At 33.4% G+C, this 18,748-nt stretch overlaps 1 protein-coding gene across 1 annotated transcript; it reads right to left on the minus strand.

The window, feature by feature from the left end:
• Positions 1-112: 112 nt before the first annotated feature.
• On the minus strand, positions 113-12,897 carry LOC111708522 (glutamyl aminopeptidase-like). Its single transcript, XM_023481925.1, is given in 9 exon segments — positions 113-2,439; positions 2,773-2,920; positions 4,487-4,621; positions 5,573-5,784; positions 5,831-5,863; positions 5,865-6,388; positions 9,958-10,093; positions 10,801-10,914; positions 12,528-12,897. Coding segments are annotated over 8 exon segments (2,796 nt in total). The 5' UTR covers positions 10,909-10,914; positions 12,528-12,897; the 3' UTR covers positions 113-939.
• Positions 12,898-18,748: the final 5,851 nt, after the last annotated feature.

Below are 18,748 nucleotides of genomic sequence, written 5' to 3' on the forward strand. Positions count from 1 at the left end.
GTACTAAAGTTATTCATAAAGTTGTTCATGATGAGTACTTTTCCAATTACTTTTCATAAATCATAAAAACTAAATCAAAACTGTTGCAGCATTCTTAAAGAAACTAAATTAATTTAAATACATACATATATTTGATTTATAAAAACTTAATACGTTATATAGTAATTATACAAACAATTTAGCGTATTTTGATCAAGTTTGAGAAGTAACAATGTTTTCAAGTTGACATAAAGTACAAAAAAGGTCCTGGGAAATAGAAGTTTCTTAAAAGTGAAAGGTAAGACTATTGTGGTTGTGCATGAAGGAAGTAAAATATGAAAACCTGGAAAAATAAAAGTTTCAAAATGAGGGATAAATCAAGCAGACAAGGAATACAGGAACAGGGTTACCCAAAAGTAATGAGATTTTCAACAATTTCAATCACTATTTTAGTCTAATATGTTTTCTGGAAACCTTGTATAAAATTAAAGAATAGTTGATCCTAACAACGGATGAACTATTCAAAATTAAATAAATAAATCCTTAATTTCTGTCCATCAGTCTTTCTTTTCCAATCTTCGTTGCTCTTTTAGGATTTAATCCTGCTGTTAAAGGGACTGTGAGCGTAATTTCAAGTGACCCTTCATGCAAAGATGGCAATACCCGATTGACAACGGTACTCTTAAAAGCTTGTTTTGATCATGTTTTAATTGCTGTTATTTTCAATAACAGGTTCTTTGCAAAAGTGAATCACATATTTCTTACTCTTATAAGAAATTCAAAAATATGCACACTTTTAGCGTCAGAAGAACGACATAATCTTCCACATTTTTTATTATCAGATTAAGGTTTCAAGAGTACCGTTGTAAATCGGGTATTGCTATCTTTGCATAAAGGGTCACCTAAAGTAACGCTTACAGTCCCTTTAATTCTTGTAATCTGAAACTATGAGTTTACTTCCTATGTTTTGGTTCTGTTCTTTAACCAAGAATGAATCACACTACTATGGTCTTCGATCCATTTGATATTGAGTTGAATATGTTCCGCTGCTTGTTTCCTGGATCTAGCTCCAGCTCCGGCCTCGGGATATTTCTTGAAGAAGGATTTTACCTGATCAAGCTGGAACCTGGTGGAGAAATCATAGGTGATGGATTTTGGTAGATTTCCCAGGTATCTGTCGTTTAAAGAGAACCTTTCCACCATGTTCTCCCATTCCTCCTGCATATATCTCCAGACTATAGGATTACCAGCGGAGTTACCGCTCACGTAGCTCAGAACAGTGAAGAAATCCTGAGATCTTACATTAGACTCATTCTTGGCGAGCTGGAGAAATCTGTGAAGTATCCAGGGTTCCTTAACCTGAGCCAAACCATACAATAATTTCTTCTTCTCCTGGGCATTTTGTTCTGCCAGAAATCTTTGGAAAACAATTTCCCAGTTTTCAGGATCTCCGGCTGCAGCCATCCCAAACCTGTATACAGCAGTTCTTAGATCAGGAGAAATAAACATTTCTGGGTCTGCAATCCAGGCTTGGAATAGTTTAGCAGCTTGATCGTTACAATCCTTGAGTCCACTATCACAGGCAAGGTTGATAATATTGTTTCTGTTCAGCTTCTCTGCATGTGTTCCCGTCTGCTCCCAGCCTAGCCTGGAGTAGTGTACGTTCACTAGATCTCTGATATACTCCTGGAGTAGAGGATAAGTTGGAGTAAAAACCAACAACTTCTTCATGTTTACCATCTTCTCAAACACTGTCTCCCAGGCAACTAGACTGGTCTCCTGTGACATATATTTAGTCATACTGAGTGGTATTGTATAGGGTATATGTCCTGACTCTGCCAGGGAGAATGCATCATTGAGCAGGGATGCTCTATCTACGGAGGAGAGGGAGGTCGGGTTGGAAACTAATACCTGAGCCAGGTTCTCCCAATCCTCCAGGGGATAGTTGACACGGTAGAAACCAAACTGACCAACGTTGAATTTGATCCAGGTTGATCCGTTTGTCAAATCGATATCAATAAAATCCTCATTTCTGTAGAGAAACTTTAAAACAGGTTCAGGATTGGTTTCAGTTATCCAGGTGAGAGGAACATCCCACTTGTATCCGTAGGGACTGCTAGTTCCCTGGTCAGCTGATTGGTCCTTGAGATATCTAGTCTGAGACACCCTGTACCTGGTCGGAGATACCTTGATCACCTGGAGTAAAGGATAACCCATCTGTCTAGTCCAGCAGTCCATGATACTAGAGACGGCAAGTTTATCTGTAGAAACCTTCTCCAGTTCCATCCAGAGATCCTGGGTTACAGCATTGGCATATTGATACTTCTCCAGGAAGTTATGAACCCCGGCCTGGAACTCAGTTTCTCCCATGAAGTTCTCCAACATCCTGAGCACACTGGCGCCCTTGTTGTAGGAGATAGCGTCAAATATCTCCGTAATCTGATCCGGGTGTGAAACCTCCTGATAAATAATAAATAAATAATAAGTAATAATTCAAAATTGCCATTTTAATGCTTCTGCTATATAAGATATTACGCCAAGGATTGGTATTTAGTTTTTAATTTTAAGGAATAACAAAGGAAAATATTTTTCTGGTGGTATCGTATCTTAGACTTTCAATTTCAACGTTTTATTCCTACTAATCTTTCAAACAGCATGGAAACAAAGAGAACTAACAGCTAACTTGACAACTTGTAATTAGATAAAAGCTTGTCAGAAACGAAATTTTAAATAGAAAAGTCGTCTTCATTGTATTGATATAAACGCCTACCACTGAATGAAAAGTGTTCCAACCTGAACTATAGGATGAGAATTGACAGTTGCATCTAGATCTAGAACTCTATGTAGATCTGAGGAGAGAAATTGTTCCTTAATCTCCCAATCTCCGTGGTAGTTTGCTACACCCTTGTACTCCATATAACTTGCAAACCCTTCGTTCAACCTGGATGTTTATCATGTTTTTAGAGTACAGTGAGAACCAGAAAACTCTGAAATAGGAAATCGACTTCTATCTAATTATGATTTTAAATAGTCTCATGAACATGAGCCACAGCAGTTGTGCAGTGTAAAAAAACTCAATTCACTTAACAAGTGATTTGAGAAGATATCAGTAAAACTATTTGTTTTTTAAACAACATCAAAAACACTTCATTATTGCATCAATTTCGTCTTCCTAGTCCACAGTTTTCTAGTTAAAGCTGTATCCTAAAAGAAGAAGGATTGTCTATAGGTCACCTTTTAATTTAAATGAACTTAGTTTGTCTAGCTTTTAGTCAAAACAAGATCCATCCTTTTGTCTCGTTGTAATTCCAAATCATTTTTCAGTTTAAAGAGGGGAAACTCCGATTCACAACAGTGCCCTTGATGACCCTTGATAAATAATGTAGATGATATCGTTTTCTTGCTTGAAAAATGTTTAATTCTGACAGTTTCCTTATATATTTAGGCAAAAAAGAAAAACACGCAAGTTACTTAATTTATAAACCACAGTTAAAGGGACCGTTCACTTATTTGGGTAATTTCAGGGTAAACTAAACAGCCTATTCGCTCTTGATTGGTAATATTAGTCTTACTTTTCAAAGACAACTGTGGCCGGAGTAAAAGCAGATTTTTCGTTCAGAATTCGAGCGCAAAGAGACGGTCCCTCTCTACAGACACTATTTGATGCTTTTTACAGTAACAGCAGCCCAATAACATTTAAATTTATTATATTTTAATGTCATTATGTGTTCGTTATTATGTGCTAAAATATGAAAACTTTTGATATTTGAGTTAGCAAGAAATTTACGTTTTTCGTATTAAAACATGTAAAATGTGTTTACAAAGACGACGTCTCTACGACAATCAATTAATCATTACTCGTATTTTGGTTCGTAGATTTTGTAGATTTTGTTCCCGTATGTGCACAACTTTTCATTTGTCATGCCGCGTTCAATTCAGCTTTTTACACAGGCAATACACAATTTTGAATGCAATAAAATAGTGTTATTTTAGAAATAGAAAGTTAAAAAACAAAAAAATAAAAAAAATAATGACATTTACAATTAACGATGAGATACTACAGTTTAATTTTATAATCGAAATTTATTTTGATTCACAACATACGGATAAAAACATCAACTAGTGTCTATTGAGAGGGACCGTCCCTTTGCGCTCGAATTCTGAACGAAAAATCGGCTTATTCTCCGGCCACAGTTGTCTTTGAAAAGTAAGACTATTACCAATCAACAGCGAATAGGCTGTCTAGTTTACCCTGAAATTACCCATTTAAGTGAACGGTCCCTTTAAAAAGATATTAAGTCTATATCTCATAAATACTTGATTAGACACAGATTTAAAGGCTACCGTTGTTAATCGGGCATGGCCTTTTAAATGGAGGGCCATTTGAGATTACGTCTAAAGTCCTTTAAAGGGTTTAAAAAATAATATGCATAGCTTTCATTGTTTTTCAGTGGGTTACAAGTTTAGGAAAAACTTTATAAATTTCCAATTCTGAAAAAAATTCTACCAAAGATCGTCCCACCACTCCAGGGTGACAAGGTTACCGAACCATTGATGAGCGAGCTCGTGAGACACAACAACAGCAACCCTTTGCTTGTTGGCAGTACTGGATTCAGCAGGATCATACAACAGGTTCGTTTCTCTAGGATTAGAAAGATGATTATTTAATAAAGAAAAACCTAATTTAAATGAACTGAAGCTGCTACATGATCCTAAAATATTGAAAATTTCTTTTTTTAATGAAAAAGAAATGAAGTCTTTGCCCCAAACTCCAGTTTCTTGTTCCAATATCTTAACAACATGATGGCGTAAACCTTTAATATTTCTAACTTAGATTATTTGATTTAACAGAATTCATAGTTTGAAATAATAATGATGCTAGGCTATTTGAATTACATGAAATAAGTCCCCGTTGTTCCATGCTACTTGAATGTTTAAGTCCCCAGTGTTCCATGCTACTTGAATGTTTAAGCCCCCAGTGTTCCATGATACTTGAATGTTTAAGTCCCCAGTGTTCCATGATACTTGAATGTTTAAGCCCCCAGTGTTCCATGCTACTTGAATGTTTAAGTCCCCAGTGTTCCATGCTACTTGAATGTTTAAGTCCACAGTGTTCCATGATACTTGAATGTTTAAGTCCCCAGTGTTCCATGCTACTTGAATGTTTAAGTCCCCAGTGTTCCATGCTACTTGAATGTTTAAGTCCCCAGTGTTCCATGCTACTTGAATGCTTAAGTCCCCAGTGTTCTATGATACTTGAATGTTTAAGCCCCCAGTGTTCCATGCTACTTGAATGTTTAAGTCCCCAGTGTTCCATGCTACTTGAATGTTTTAAGTCCCCAGTGTTTCATGCTACGTGTATGTTTTAAGTCCCCAGTGTTCCATGCTACTTAAATTGTTTTAAGTCCCCAGTGGTCCATCATACTTAAATGTTTTAAGTCCCAAGTGTTCCAAGCTACTTGTATGTTTTATGTCTCCAGAGTTCCATGATACCTGTAAGTAACAAGTCCCAAATGTTCAAGATACATTTATGTAATAAGTCCCCAGTGTTCTATGATACCTGTAAGTAATAAGTCCCAGTGTTCTATGATACCTGTAAGTTATAAGTCCCCAATGTTCCATGGCTCCAGAGACAAAGTCCGGAATTGCGATCATATCCTGCTTAGGTAGAGGGTAGGGTAGACCAAAGTAGTTTGTAAAGTAATCTGTAATATTTGCTCCTATATCTAGAGCGTAGGTTACTGTATCGTGTTGTTGGGGGGTTGCATACACACGAAACCTTGTATTATGAACCTCCGTTAGTTTCTCCTGAAATAGAAGAAATAACAATAATAGTAACAATGATTTATACCTGATAATGAAAGTCACAGACAATAAAACAGGCGAAGGTAAGTCACCATTGGAACAGATTTCTGAAACTTTACCACAGTCAAACCAGGACCCGGAGAATCAGGTTCAGAGCTCTCCTCCGGCATGTTAGAGAGAGCTATGTACCCAGAGCTAGGTCGAACCAGGCTGGTTGTAAAGGTAGATTTAAAGGATGGTTCGTCAAAACAAGGAAACGCTTTCCTAGCGTAGGTTGGTTGGAACTTCGAGGTTGCAATAGGAACCTGTTCGCCAGCAGCATTCTTATACAAGCTCCGGTAGAACCCTACTATACCCTTGGTCAGGCTACCGTTGAACTCCAGGTATAAGGAATAGTTTCCAGGTCCCAGCTCTGTCTCTGGGAGCACGACCCAGAACTGGTTCTTCTTGTACTCGAACGAGGATAAGAGCTTGATATCTTGTCCTCCTTCATCCTGAAGTCGGGTGCTGGTGATGCTCAAATCGTTGATGTGTGTGAGGATGTAGGACACCTTGTCCATAGCATTGATATCCGTCCTAACACTACCAGAGAATACTCCAGTTTCTAAAAAGATCACTTTGTTAACTGCAACTCTTTTATTCTTTTCCAACAACTGTGAATACTGTTGGTTTATGGAATTTACAAAAGTTACGGGAGGTCCCAATAAACATATGAATTTAGCGACGATTCAGAAATCGTCTTTGTAAATGATTTTTTTGTGGTGTTGCCTTACATAGGAAAGCTAAAATACGTCGAATGTTTTGACTGTACAGGGTGAGTAAAAAAAAAGTGTGATTAGCGGCGCTTGCTGCAAAAGTGTACCTTTTTTCGTGCAACTCTTCTGTATGGTGCTTTATCAATATTTTTTGAAAATTTTTTATTTTTTGGTACTCCAATGGTCCAAAAAAATCAGCAAACCTTTTTTTTCTCTCAAAATCAAAAGTTCAGAAGAGCAAAAATGTATAAATAGATTATTTCTATCGAAATTTAAAATTTTATAAAGATTAAATCACAGAATTGTAAAAAGAAAATTCGCAATTTTCAGTTCTGGTTTAATTTTTAAAATGAGAACAGGACTGAAAATTGTGAATTTTCTGATTACAGTTTTGCGAATTTAATTTTCTGTGAATCTGTGATTTAATCTTTATAAAATTTTAGATTTCGATAGAAAAAATTTATTAAACATATTTTGCTTCTCTTAAGTTTTGATTTTGATTTTTGGTTCGCAGATTTTTTTCTGGCCAACTGGAGTGCCAAAAAAATTAAAATTTTCCAAAAATATTGAAAAATCACCATACAGGAGAGTTGCACAAAAAAAGGTAAAAATTTTTAACCAGGCGCCACTAAACACACTTTTTTTTGACTCACCCAGTGGTATTCAGATTTTTTTTGTTTATGTTTTAATAGCATGTACTGTATTTAAAAGAGAATTTTCTTGTATAAATACAGGGTGTCGCAAAAATAACTGTGCAGTTCCATTTTTACATCAATGTGTCATTAAAAAGCTTTACATATATTCAGTTATTTTATGAAGTAATTGTTTTCCTTCTAGTTCTCATACTTTTTTGTTGCATTAGTCGAAAATCGATTTCCCGGATTTTTCAAATTTTAGATTTTTCATTTTTTTTCGTTCGTAAAATAAAATTTTTTAAAAAGATTTTCGAATTTTTTTTTAAATCATAAGCTTCCAGTATAAGGTTTCTTTTTTATCTAAAATGTTAGATCGGTGTTACTGTTGGAGCTGGAACAATCTGAAAAAAATTAAAAAAACACGAATAGAACCTTGCCGAGACCAAAAATATATTTTTTTTTTCAGTTTTGTTTTTGAAATCAGTTGGTAGAATCCACAGCTCGGATTTTCAACAAATTTTTTATCTAACCCACCTGAGCTGAAAACTTTAGAATGAAATATCCAGATATCCCGTCGAATAATTAATCTGAAGTTTAAAGTCATGCATTAATCAAGCAATATTTAATCTCGATATTAAGAAAAAGAGTGGTTTAAGCCTTAATCCTGATATCCACCATTCTGAAGTTTTCAGCTCTGGGCACATAAATTAAACATTTTTTATGAATCTGAAATTACGAGAAAAAAATCTTTCAAAGAATCATCACTTTAAATAAGAATATTTTTACTTCAGAAATGATATTTAAGCCTGAATTTGTTATTGATCCATTTTTATGATAGGTTTAAGAAATTAGGTAATTGAATAGGCGAACAATGTCGTCCAAGGTATCGTTGTATAGGAAAATACATGATGTTTTAGTAATGATAATGGTTTTGAAAGAAAAATGATTCCAGAAAAAGATTGAGAGAGCAAGGTCATGAAAGGGTCTGAGCTTGTAAGAATTACAAACGGCGTTTTGCAGGGATGCCACAAAAAAATTCTTTGCTTTCTTTTCAAAATTAACTGTAAAATCGATTAAACACAAACAAGAGCAAGAGAATTGAGACTGTGGAAATACAGAGATTGCAAATAACCAGCAACTGTTATCATCTCATGATTTATTCAATTTTGTAAAAATATTGTTAAAACCAATATTCAAAAATATATGCTAAAAATATTTCAACTTACGACCAAAGAATTGGTTGTAACAAAAAGTATGAGAACTAGAAAGAAAACATAACTGAATAAAGCTTTCTAATGACGCCTTGATTGTAAAAATTGAACGAAAATTATTTCCTCAGTTTTTTGGGACACCTTGTACAAGGTACAATTATCTATCTTTACCGATCATCTAGCTTGTAGAAATTTAATATTTAAACAAGCTTTATTATTTTGATATTAGTTATTACAATGTTAATTCTTAAGAAAGACGAAATTGAATATTTCCAATCTTTGAATTTTTTATGAATATGACTTTTTTTTAAACAGAACGCATTTTTTCTCTATATATTAATAAAAGAAAAAATACAATGAAGTACAACTTTAATTTATTTTAAAATGTAATATTTTTATCTTTAGACAACAGCATGCCTTGGGTAACCTCGACATATCAACTAAAAATATTTAAAATGAAAAACTTTTATATTTTCAATTTGTGTGCACTAAACATTCCCTGGCTTACGTGAGCCTCATAAACTGTTTTATGTGCATTACATTGCATCCTTGGTTTGCTGCAACATAATTCAGAGGTTTATAAAATCCCAGAAATGTTAAGTAAGGATTCTAACTAATTTCGAGTTGCGCATGCTGTTCTTGGAACTTTTGTATTCTTCAACACTTCATACAGTACTAATCCGTATTTGTTGTGTCCAACAGATTGTGTTAATTTCTTATTTCCATTTAGTTTTCTTTAAAAATGCCAACCTATTTACAACGGTTCCCTTAAAAGCTTTGTACACTTAAGAATGAATGAAGAATTCATGTTTTTTAACTTTATAACTTATTCTTAACTATGGTTTCTCTATAAAGGTGACTTGTCGATCTCTGCTATAGTCAGGGGGGCGGAAACGTCATGTATATGTGTGTGTATACCAAAAGAGTGTGTGTAAGTAATACCGAACCGATGGCGCGTACTGTAGGTACATGCAGTATATGTTATTTGTACAGTTAGGAGAGTACATTTGTTTATTGTTAATTGCTAACTCAAAAATTATATTAATATATTATTTATATATTTAAGTCAACATTATAAGCCAAATTTTCATGCAAAGAATATAATTTTATTAAAGTTTACAATAAACTACTCGTTATTCAAGCTTAATTATAATTGACGACATTGTTCTGCAATTTCCTTGACTGTAGTCATGTTGTGTGCCTGTACTTTTGAAGTTAGAAAACCGAAAATATATTCTACGTTTCAAGGATACCTTTGTTGTGAATCTGACATGACCCTATTTTTTAAATGGAGGGTCACTTAATATTAACCTAAATCAGGGTGTATATATAGAGTTTACCTAGATCAGGGTGTAGATATAGAGTATACCTAGATCAGGATGTAGATATAGAGTTTACCTAAATCAGGGTGTAGATATAGAGTTTACCTAAATCAGGGTGTATATATAGAGTTTACCTAGATCAGGGTGTAGATATAGAGGTTACCTAGATCAGAGTGTAGATATAGAGTTTACCTAGATCAGGGTGTAGATATAGAGTTTACCTAGATCAGGGTGTAGATATAGAGTTTACCTAGATCAGGGTGTAGATAAAGCTCGTAATGAAGAGGAATTAAATGTTTTGGAAGTCTAACATTACGCTCCCATGGTTCTACTCCCACAGGTTCAGGTTCAGTTGTAGTCTCATAATCTGATTCATCTGAGGATCTCTAAAAATAGATTATACATAAAAAATTGCTCTTTCATATTTCAAACTTTTTTTAAGCGAAGACAGCGGTTTAGGAATTAGTGTGTGAAGAATCTTTAACTTTCATTCTTCAGACCCAAAAACTTTTAAATGCATGAAACTGATTCAAATCAATTAAATATGATGAGTCCTTTCTCTTTTCGTGGTTCTACAAATCTAGTAGTGGTCGAAAATTCTGAAATTTGACAAAAGATAGAATAAAGTTTTCCAAGGGGAGAATGGCCTTATCACTTAATCTAATCGTTTTAAGTCTGGCCCGTTTAATCAAAATTTCCTAGCTCATGGGATAATAAGGGGAATTTTTTTTACTCCCTTCAAACTTTTTATGTATTTATTTGATCCTTTTAAAGAATGGTAAAAATGTTAATAAAATCTTTTTATAAACCCCCCCCCTTCCAAACAAAAATAGAGTGTAGATTTAAAATTTAAATTTTTCTTTATTTTGTATTTACATTGAATTCTGTATAGTACACAAGTCCATTGTTCAATTTGCTTTCAATTTATAAAAAGTTTGCACAAAGTTTGCATCGTGACATTTATGAGTCTGAGAAAGTAAACGGACATATCAAGTCTTGTGTAAAAAAAGAAGAGAATGCGAAATGAAAAAATAATTTTGAAGATAGGAAGGAGGCGCTATAAGCGTGTAAAGTTATGCTGTGAAAACCCTACCTGTGCAGTAGATGAAAACCCTGCCTGAACCAGGGCTATGATAAGGGCTATGCAGACAATCCCAAGCCCCACCACCAGGAAGATTAAGAAGGTCTGAATCTTATTCATCTTAACCTAGAACATGTTCAGTTAGTAAAATGGATTTAAAGGGAAGGATAATGGACACAAGTTAACTAGACTTTAGGGGATTCATATTGTTCGGGATTGAAAAATTTCATTCCATGTTATATAATGATGGAGTATAAGCATACTAGGCTTTTAGGGCGCTTCGCGTCCGTCTTCTATTTAAATTGTGAACATGTTCTTTTTGTTTACATTTTAAAACAAAGAAGAAAATTTTTTTCGGATTTAAAAAAAAAAAATTCGCGGATTTTCAATAAATTTTTTACAAATTAAAAACCTTTAAAACACTTTTTTAAAATTTTTATCATTCATAAACCTTCCCTGTGGTCACGTGATGTCCCACAAAAAATTTGGGCCCGATCGGTTCAGCCGTTTTGACGTTTATTGGATACAAACAAACTAACAGACAGACAGACAGACAGAGAAGCCAAATTTATATATAGATTAGTTAAGCGGTTTCTTTCGTCTTTTTAAAAATTCTAATTTGTTTGTATTAAACTATGCAATATTTTTTCTATCAAAAAAAGTAAAAACTATTAAAAGCGATTGTTATAACACGTTTGTTTTTAGATTGTTTTTGGCTGTTTTTTTCATGTACATATTTGACAAAATGACCCAAAAATGTGTAAACGTTCTACAATTTTGATCTTGCTTTGTAGAAAGGACGTGTTTTATCCTTCAAGTTAAATCCGGGTAACTTGAGCAGCATATAGAGGACCGTTTAATACTAATTTAATTCAATTTTATTTAAGTCAACATTCACAAAAACACGCTTAATTTACGCAAGCACTGACAAGGCACTGACAGGCGCCATATTCAAAAATAAATAATTCAAGAGAAATTGTTATAAATCATGGAGGTGCATAAAATAATTCATTTTATAAAACTGAGCATACTATAACATAATAATATCAAAATTAACGTGAGCATTTCGAAATTAAAAACTTTTTGTTTGAAAGCGACAAACATAATATCAAAAATATTAGAATTTAAGAGATGCTTGATTAAATAATAATTAAATAAATAAATATGAGAGTTTTTTTAAATTTTAAACTCGACAACTTAAAAAATAGTAATGGTGAACCCGGAGAAAGCTTTGGTTAATTAAATTTCGAACTCATCATTTCTTTCATCGATTTCACTAACTTTACCTAGATTATTATCTTTTCATGAATATTTCGGCGTAATAATTTGCGCTGCGCTACGGTGTTAAATAATGTAATATTCATCAAAAAAGATAATCTTCATGAGAAGTGAATATAACTGTTAATAAAAAATATGTACTTGGGATTGGGAACACATTTTGGAAATCACAAAAGGTTAGGTTTCTTTTTGCTTTAAGTACATTTTTCCCTTAATAAAACAAAGTTATTAAAGTTAAAAGTTAAAAAATTATAAAGTACATTTTTTATATTATTTAACAAATTCTAATTTTTGAAAAATATTAATTATGTCGCTTTTTTACATAGAATACATCGTGGCATTCTCCAAACCAGTAGTTTTAGGTGTTAATATTTTATCACCGACTGGAACAAAGATATGAGAAACCGCCACAGTTGATTCAAATGTTTATTATGACACTTGCCCTGTATAAAAAAACATACCTTTAATTATGACTGTTCAAGTAGCATTTTTACATTGTAGAAATCTTTCTTCTTAGATCACGTGGTAGTTATGTCCTGCAGAAGTAGTTTTATATACTAAAGTTGTTTTTGTACCGTACTGCTTGTGTACAATTCTACTGGATGAATTGATCAGAATTATGTACCGCATTCACTATAGATTTGTGTACATAATACGGATAATTAAAGGTTGGTTTCTCCAGGATAAGTTTAGTCTGACCCCGGTCCTGTCCTGCGACGAACTAGGCAAATATTCTAAATTCTTTAGAAAGGAACAAGATACATAACTTAACTTGCGCTTCAGGACATACAGACAGATCAGGCCGTTAACATTGCGCCGTTGCATCTTTATGTATTTTAGAAAGAATAACATTAAATTCTACCTTTATTTTGTAGAAAAGTAGAATTATTATAAGTCTTTGTCACTAACTAACATTTTTCTGACACTTATATCTTTTAATCAAATCAAACCTTTAATATTTCAAACTTAGATTATTTCATGATTATTTGATAAACAGAATTCAAAGTTTAAATATTTAAAAATTAGAAAGGATGGCGGCATATGACGGGAAATAACTTTTTCGTGTTTTCCCCATTATATAATAATTTCAGAACTAAATAAGCATACATTTATTTAGATTAATAATTTTCAATGTTTTAACATTGCTTTTGAGATTTGATGTCATACTCATTGAGGGTTACTTAACATATAGGCTGACCATATCTTTCCGGGTGCAAGATTAAGCAAAAACAGGTTAAATTAAAAAGAACAAAAATTATGCATTCACTTCCCGGTTTTTATATAACATAGATACAGTTTGCATTGATCCAACTTATTCCTACAGTTTGTATTGATCCAACTTATTCCTACAGTTTGTATTGATCCAACCTATTCCTACAGTTTGTATTGATCCAACCTATTCCTACAGTTTGTATAGATCCAACCTATTCCTTCAGTTTGTATTGATCAAACCTATTCCTACAGTTTGTATTTATCCGACCTATCCTACAGTTTGTATTGATCCAACCAATTCCTACAGTTTGTATTGATCCAACCTATCCTACAGTTTGTATTGATCCAACCTATTTCTACAATTTGTATTGATCCAACCTATTTCTACAGTTTGTATTGATCCATTCTATTCCTACAGTTTGTATTGATCCAACCTATTCCTACAGTTTGTATTGATCCAACCTATTTCTACAGTTTGTATTGATCCAACCTATTTCTACAGTTTGTATTGATCCATTCTATTCCTACAGTTTGTATTGATCCAACCTATTCCTACAGTTTGTATTGATCCAACCTATTCCTACAGTTTGTATTTATCCGACCTATTCCTACAGTTTGTATTGATCCAACCTATTCCTACAGTTTGTATTGATCCTACAGCTTGTATTGTTCCAACCAACGTATTTTAACAACTGCATTGATGATCAATAATAATACAGTAAATAAGTCTAGACTAGATTAGAATGCATCTATTCCATTATCTTCTTTATAGATCTTTGTATGCAGTGCATTCAGGGGTTTACCATATTCACTAGATCAAACTTGCCAATTCTGACTAAGTGAAGTTTAAAATAAAGAAATGAAGCTTTCCCACAAACTAAAATTTGCTATTCTCTACATCTTTGCAACTCGACTGTGAAAAGCTTTAATATGTCATTGATCTAACAGAATGAATAGTTTGAAATAATTAAGGTCTATGACATTGGGATACAAAATCAAAAGAAAATGAGAGTTTGGAGCAATCCTTTGTCCTTATGAAAATGCTACTTCTGGTGTATCCTAGTATTCAAAGATTACAGATCTTTAATTTAAATTAACACAGTGTTAATATTAACAAAAATAAATTTTCCTGAAGAGTATTTAATATCCAATTAACTATAATATCTTAATAATTATTCATGAAATGTATTACGTATGGAATATGGATTGATTTTACGGATGAATTTTCTTAAAGGTTTTTCTGTTAATTTATTTAACAGAAAGAAGTTTAATTTGAATACTTTGCTTGTTAAAATATAAAGAAATTACATACTAGATGCTTGTTCGGATTCGGAACTCTGGATTTACTGCAGCAAGATTGTATGGTAAGCTTATTGGCGGAAGTCGAAGTGAAAACGTTGCTGGGAGAAGAGATGAAGGATTGTGTCCACTTTTTACAGCTGACACTCGGGGAAAATCCTTCCCCGGCCCTCTCACCAGCAACGTTGCTGTGGAGAAGAGGTGAAGGATTGTCTCCACTTTTTACAGCTGACAACCGAAAAAATCCTTGCCCCTCTCACAAGCAACGTTGTCACTTCATATTTCACCAAATAGCATCTATGTACTATGAGGATTTTTTAGTGTCTATTGCCATGAAGACGACATTTCTACTAAATGAAGCGCAACCTGAGTATCTAGCCTTACTTTATAACCTTGTCCTAGTTTCTACCCGTAGAAACCAGATTATCCACTAGATATACCTCTGAGGCTCTGTTATGGGCTGCGTGGATTAGAAGACTGTGGTTAACTGGATCTTGTATATTTAATCCTGGAACTAAAGTGTTCCATATTTATGAGCCCTGTAACATTTTAAAATAAATACGTAAATTTTCCTAATATCATTTCAGCTTTGTTTTCGCAGAGTGCTTAAAAAAATTAATTTAAAAACTAAGCATACATATATTACAAAATCTCCCATTCATTAAAGGGTGAACCCTGTAAAAGTGCATCAAGCATTGAATCTCTGCTACTGGGACACCCTGCACTATATACTACTGCGGCCTGTAAAACTGACCACTATAAAAAATACCCTACAGCTAGGAAACGTGGATTCACATTGGTAGTAGTACATTCAGTATACAAGTCTAGGGTTGTTAATCGTTTTGGCTCTTATCTTAAATACTTTTAATTTTAAAACTCTAATCTGTTAAAAATAGCTTTTATTTAACTTTGAAATATTTTTACTCCTAGGAAAAAAGGGAATAACGAACCTAAAAAACGATCATTTATACAAGTTAGATTTTGCTTTTTTCATATATTCTTTTTAGGGCAAAATTTGGCATATTGTTAGAAACGCAATTGCAAAAAAATGCATTTCGTAAAACTTCTTAGAATTTTTTGGAACCTTTTAAACGTCCAAAACCCCTCAAAATCAAGCCAACTTACACTGCACTATTTCCAACATAACTTAACCTTTACGTGTATTAACATACAGAGTGTCCCATATTATAATAGATCGTTAGTAGGTTTAAATTGTGATTTTCGGGACTAAGCAGAAAATTTGCATGCAGAAAATATTAGGGTTTTCGAGTATTATGTGCGTATTTAGGTGTTATAAAGCTGGGAGATAATCCAATATGATATGGGACGCTCTGTTTTATGGATGATGTAGACATTGTTATACGAAAAATATTTCAAGTATAAAAAATATCAATGTTCTTTTAGAACTTGTAAAAGTTGTTCAATTTTCTCTTAGAAGTTGTAATAATTATATTGTCATCTATAGGGCGTATGCACTGTAGCTCCTGTAGCCTGTATGCACTGTAGCTCCTGTAGCCTGTATGCACTGTAGCTCCTGTAGCCGGTGTAGGTCGAGGGTGTTTTCTTCATTTCAGAGAAAACTGTAGGTTGTCGTTTTCACCACTTAATTTCAGGAACCACATAGGTCGTTGTTGTATTCCACTTTATATCGGGACCACTATAGGTCGTTGGTTTTTTATTCTTATTTATTTCAGGGACCTCTGTAGGTCGTTGGTGTATTCCTATCTATTTCAGGGATCACTGTAGGTCGTTGGTGTATTCCTATCTATTTCAGGGATCACTGTAGGTCGTTGGTGTATTCCACTTTATTTCAGGGACCACTGTAGGTCGTTGGTGTATTCCTATATATTTCAGGGACCACTGTAGGTCGTTGGTGTATTCCTGTCTATTTCAGGGACCATTGTAGGTCGTTTGTGTATTCCACTTTATTTCAGGGACCACTGAAGGTTTTCGTTGTTTCCCACTTTATTTTAGGGACCACTGTAGGTAGATGGTGTAATCCACTTTATTTCAGGGACCACTGTAGGTCGTTGCTGTATTCCACTTTATTTTAGGGACCACTGTAGGTCGGTAAAGTTTTTCTTTTTACTGTTTTTGGTATAAAGATATTTCCAACCAAGCATTATTTGTATCAACATTTAAAAAAATGTTAAGAAATAATTTAAATAAAGGAATTGAGTCTTTGACACACACTCAAATGATATAATACTTATATCTTAGATATATAGATAAAGTTTATTGCTAAAGTACATGCATCTGTGTACAGAACGAGTTTATAATTACAAATTGATAATTATTTTAACATTTTAAGTATAAAGCAATTAGGTAGAAAATAGCTCCTGGCTGTTCTGATTATTTTTTCCACCTAATTTCAATAATGATAACAAAACAGTTCAATTGAATAGATTTGAGGGAATGAGGGTGCGATTTATCTTACTAGAAATTCAAGGCGCTTCGCGCCCTTATTTCTAGGCTTTTAGGGCGCTTCGCGCCCATCTTCTAAATTAATTGTGAACATGTTCTCTTTGTGTACATCGTAAAACAAAACAAAAATAATTCGCGGATTTTCACAAAAAATTTCGTGGATTTTCAAAATTTTCAAAAATTTAATGATAATCGAATTTTGATAGAGACAAATATTTGAAATTTTGATCATTCATAAACCTTCCCTGGGGTCCCTAGATGTCCCACAAAAAATTTGGGCCCGATCGGTTCAGCCGTTTTGACGTTTATTGGATACAAACAAACAAGCAGACAAACAGACAAACAAACAGACAAGCCAAATTTATATATAGATGAAAAATAGTTTGTACATTTGTTAGAATAACTAGAGTTTAAAGTAATTTTCTGACATGTACACAACAAATATCAAAGCATATTAAAACATATCTAATTAGTTTTACATGAATAGCAATTCGCTTTATAACACATTGTAATGTAATTTTCAAAAAGTTTTTTTTTAAAATATACTGAGAGGCTTCTTTTTAAGTCAAGAGACAGGTTATTTCATATCTTAAGAAGAGAGCTTGATAGTAAATACTGTAATGAGCACATTTTGAGAATGTCAAGTAAGAGATCTTTCAAAGTTTCAAAGCTTTTTAAAAACGTTTTCAAAAGATTGTAACCTAATAGTATAAACATTTTATATTTCAAACTTAGATTACTTAATATAACAGAATTTATAGTTTGAAATATCTATGGTTGACGACATTGGGTTGCAAAGATATAAGGATCTGAGAGGGAGAGTTTCCGGTTAAGACCCTATTCCTAGCTTTGTGATTCTTCTCTTGCATTACTTTAAGTTCCTTTTAAGGTGTGGGTGGTATTGACAAACAAACAGTAGAGTTTGCCAAGTTATATATTCTTATGAAACAAATAAATATTTTGTTTTCTAAACTCTGAATTATGATTAAAATTAAGTATCAACATGCATTATGAACTCGTAACTTGAAACTGCTTAGAAATTACATTTTTGCATAATAGTGCACTTACACAAAGATACATATAAGTTAGACTTATGGCGGGTGGGGTGGGGAGACGTCACATTTATTTTATCACAAGTATTCCAAGAAATGTTGAAGGACGCGCCCTCCCCAGGAAAAATTCGGGGCGCAAAAAGGCATCTACTAGCCCTTTAGTTTTTATTAAATTCCAGGGGGTATAACAAAATTCGGCGCTGGTGGGCTTCCTGATGGGCACAGAGTACACAGAGTACCAGAGTACACAGAGTACACAGAGTACAAAAAGTACACAGAGTACCAGAGTACACATATTACCAGAGTACACAGAGGACAGTGACAGTGACAATATACGTCTAAATATGAACTAAAGAGACTGTTTCCATTCTGGTTACAGTCTAATATACTTACAACTAAAATCAATTCAAGGTTGAAGATATCTAACTAATCAAACTATATCAGAGCTTTTGTGTAGATTTTGTAAATCTGAGACGCTTGATATCACACAAAATAATTTCAGGGGTTTTCTTACGACAAATGAAAAATAAAAAACAATTTTCAAATCACCGTAAATTATTGATAACTAAGTTTTTTCCCTTGGATCTCAATATAAATGGCAGAAATAGTCAAATTCAGAACATTTATTACCGTATATTAACTCAAATTCAGGTACGATTAAGCAAAATCTCTTTTTTTGGCTTAAAGGGAGTGAC

This window comes from Eurytemora carolleeae, unplaced genomic scaffold, assembly GCF_000591075.1.
Source record: "Eurytemora carolleeae unplaced genomic scaffold, Eaff_2.0 scaffold746, whole genome shotgun sequence".
Classification (NCBI taxonomy): Eukaryota; Metazoa; Arthropoda; class Copepoda; order Calanoida; family Temoridae; genus Eurytemora; species Eurytemora carolleeae.